The sequence below is a fragment of the Nicotiana tabacum genome, chromosome 6, assembly GCF_000715075.1.
Source record: "Nicotiana tabacum cultivar K326 chromosome 6, ASM71507v2, whole genome shotgun sequence".
Classification (NCBI taxonomy): domain Eukaryota; kingdom Viridiplantae; phylum Streptophyta; class Magnoliopsida; order Solanales; family Solanaceae; genus Nicotiana; species Nicotiana tabacum.
In genome coordinates, this window is record NC_134085.1 from 183,608,078 (window position 1) to 183,611,694 (window position 3,617).

General features: G+C 35.8%; 1 protein-coding gene across 1 annotated transcript; it reads right to left on the reverse strand.

Annotated features, from left to right (window-relative positions):
- Positions 1–1,115: 1,115 nt before the first annotated feature.
- On the reverse strand, positions 1,116–2,404 carry LOC142181524 (zinc finger BED domain-containing protein RICESLEEPER 2-like). The gene is made up of 3 exons (XM_075254441.1): positions 1,558–2,404; positions 1,399–1,445; positions 1,116–1,204 (listed from the first exon to the last, which is right to left on the reverse strand). Exons 1-2 carry the CDS (start codon positions 2,294–2,296, stop codon positions 1,402–1,404), a joined length of 783 nt encoding a protein of 260 aa, XP_075110542.1. The 5' UTR covers positions 2,297–2,404; the 3' UTR covers positions 1,116–1,204; positions 1,399–1,401.
- Between the last annotated feature and the right edge of the window lie 1,213 nt (positions 2,405–3,617).

Here is a 3,617-nt window from a genome sequence, read left to right on the forward strand (position 1 = left end):
AACATATAATCAATACCAGGTAAAGGATAATGGTAGAGCTGTGCATGGATCAGATCAGATCGGATTTAGCATATTTCGGATTGAAATTTCGGATTTCGGATTCCAAAAATTGCAATCCGAATCCGATCCGAATTATATCGGATTTTTAAATTTCGGATCAGTTTGGTGATCGAATTTTCGGATCGGATTATACGTATTATTAAGGAGTGTGTATAACTGTATATGGATAATGGATGTTACATAATACAATAGCATTTAAAAGACCAAAAATAGCAAACAAATGACTATAAATTACAGCACCTCAAGATTTCACTTTTGGCTTCATTCCAATTAATAAATGTTACTAATGTCTAATAGTATAGACTTATAGTATTGTAACTGTATAGTACTGTAACTGGTTAAAGCTGACAGTCTTTAAAAATATTCAAAGTTATGCAGTTGAAGGCTTGAAGCATAGCAGAAAGCCAGAAACATAGCTAACAAGTAACAATTACAACTTACAAGACCAGAAGCATAGCAGAAGAGCAGAACTGCAGAAACAGAAAATGGAACCAAGTTCTACTGATCATTCTAACAGTTACATAACTGTAACATAGAACCAAAACATAACTGTAACTCCAGAAGCATAGCAGAAGAGCAGAACTGCAGAAACACAAAATGGAACCAAGTTCTACTGATCATTCGAACAGTTACATAACTGTAACATAGAACCAAAACATAACTGTAACTCCAGAAGCATAGCAGAAGAGCAGAACTGCAGAAACACAAAATGGAACCAAGTTCTACTGATCATTCTAACTGTTACATAACTGTAACATAGAACCAAAACATAACTATAACTCCAGAAGCATAGCAGAAGAGCAGAACTGCAGAAACAGAAAATGGAACCAATTTCTACTGATCATTCTAACAGTTACATAACTGTAACATAGAACCAAAACATAACTGTAAGTCTATAACTCCAGAAGCATAGCAGAAGAGCAGAACTGCAGAAACACAAAATGGAACCAAGTTCTACTGATCATTCTAACTGCAGATAACTATAACTATAACATAGCTAACAGTCCAGTTCTACAAAATTAACTAAAATCCCAGAATTCCCTAATGCAGCAGCTTCAACCAGAATTCCCTAATGCAGCAACCTTAAGTTCTGGCACACTGGAACTGAAATCCTCAACCTGGCACACTTTCAAGTTCTGCAATACTACACTTGTCAAAAATGAGAGAGTCAGTAAATGTGTATCATGTCAAGTTGGGCAGCCTGTGCAACAGCCTAATGCAGTAGCTTGACTGCTTGGTGGTAGAACAAAACAATACAATAGAGAAGGCTTAATGCAGCAGTTTGGTTCAATTTATTAGAAGGCTTAAGAAAACTTTTAACATGCCACGAACTCGTACCTTTTATATGTCGACGATGCAAGGCTCTCTTCCGGTATTAATCAAGTCTGTAGAATAAGATAGTAATAGAATAAATTAGTTTAAAAATAATCTAAAGAAACATAACATAAGTATACATTAAACACAAGTAAAGTAATAGAAGAAATAAGATAGTCTTACCCGCTTCAAGTTGTTCAAGATTATCTAAATCTTCTTCAATTTTAACCGGAGTTGTTGATTCATTTCGAAGCCAATCTTGGACACACACAAGAGCTTGAACCAATCTAGGTGTCAATGAACTCCTAAATGGATCAAGTATGCGTCCACCGGTACTAAAGGCTGATTCTGAGGCAACACTAGAAATAGGAATGGCTAGCATATCACGTGCCATCTCAGCAAGTGCGGGAAATCTGGGTGAATTCAACTTCCACCACCCCAGAATTTTAAAATTTTCAAAGTCTTCCTCAACATCTTCACCCAAATATTTATCTAACTCTGTTTTAGAATCAATTCCTTCACCCTTCTTATGCTTCTTTAAATCTAACATGAATTTTGAAAGCGATGATGAAGAAGTAGATGAAGTTGGAGAAGATGGACATGAACTAGGGGAAGATGGAGAAGATGGACATGAACCGGAAGATGGAGAATATGGAAATGAACCAGAACCACCATTCTTCTTTGCATACACATTGAACAAAGATTCCATGTATGTCTTCACCTCAATTTGTATTTTCACACCTATTGTTTCTCCAAACATGGCAGCAAGAGCAAACGAAAGAGATTGAAACTTGTGGCGTGGATCGAACACACATGAAATAAAAATCATTTTGTTCATCTTTTGTGGATCCCCCCAATACTTATCAAACTTCTCTTTCATATTATTTGCCATTTCTTTCAAGGTAGCATCTTCACTTTGCATCAACTCTTTCAAAGAAGAACCAACAACACATATCTCAAGAAAGTGCACATTAGACGTAATATAAAGTGTACCTGATACCTTCAAGGTGAGTTCATAAAATATTTCAAGAAACTTTACAATACGTCTTACACTATCCCAATCACTACTTAAAAGTGGACCTGCCGGCTGTCCATCCTCACAAATACAGTTAGCAATACATGACATCAAACCATAATCAATATCACAATATTTTGTAAAGGCTTCCTCATAAACTGTAGCAACCTTCAACATCAAATATGTGGAGTTCCACCTAGTAGGAACATCCAAGCACAATGATTTTTTAGAAGTTATCCTATCTAGATCACAACATTCTTTAAACTTCTTCCATCTTGCTGGAGATTGTCTAATGTACCTAACTGCTTGTCTTATTCGTTCCACAGACACACTCCCTTATCTCAACCCATCTTGAACAACTAGATTGATGATGTGAGCCATACATCTAACATGAACATGCTTACCTTCCATCAAGTTAGTGTTCCATCTAGTAAATTGTTTGGATAATTCTTTAACCATGACATCGTTAGAACTTGCATTATCAACTGTCACAGTAAATACTTTATCCACACCCCATTCAAGTAAACACTTAGCAACACCACTAGTTAAATCTTGACCTTTGTGACTAGTAATTGGACAAAAATTTAATATCTTTTTATGCAAATTCCAATTCTTGTCAATGTAATGTGTTGTAACACACATATAGTTAATTCTTTGAATTGATGTCCATGTATCAGTCGTAATACAAATTCTCTGTTTTGATTCTTTAAAAATTGACTTCAAAGCAAGTTTTTCATCATGGTAAATCTCAAAACAATCTCTAGTCATAGTAGTACGAGATGGAATATGAAATAAAGGTTGAAGAGCTCTCACAAAGTCTCTAAATCCATCCTTTTCAACAGAAATGAAGGGTTGTTCATCTATAATTATCATACGAGCTAAAGCCCTCCTACATGCCTCTTGATCAAATTTCCAAGGGATAAGTGAGACATCACCTGTTTGACCTTTTGATTGAAAAGCTAATTTTGTCTGGCTTGTCTCCGACTTGTGGGGATTGTTCGGACACTTGAGAAGATGTGATAGCAAATTACTTGTACCACTGTTTTTGGTGTTAGCTACATATTCTTCTGGACAGTACTTGCATTTTGCTTTTTTAACACCCTCGTCATCAGTGAACTTACTGAATTGTCGCCAAGCCACTGATCTTTCTTTCATAATTTTTCTTTTCTTCGAACCAAAATCAGATTCGACGTTGCTTGTGGAATCATTTGAAGCACCACTTTCACCA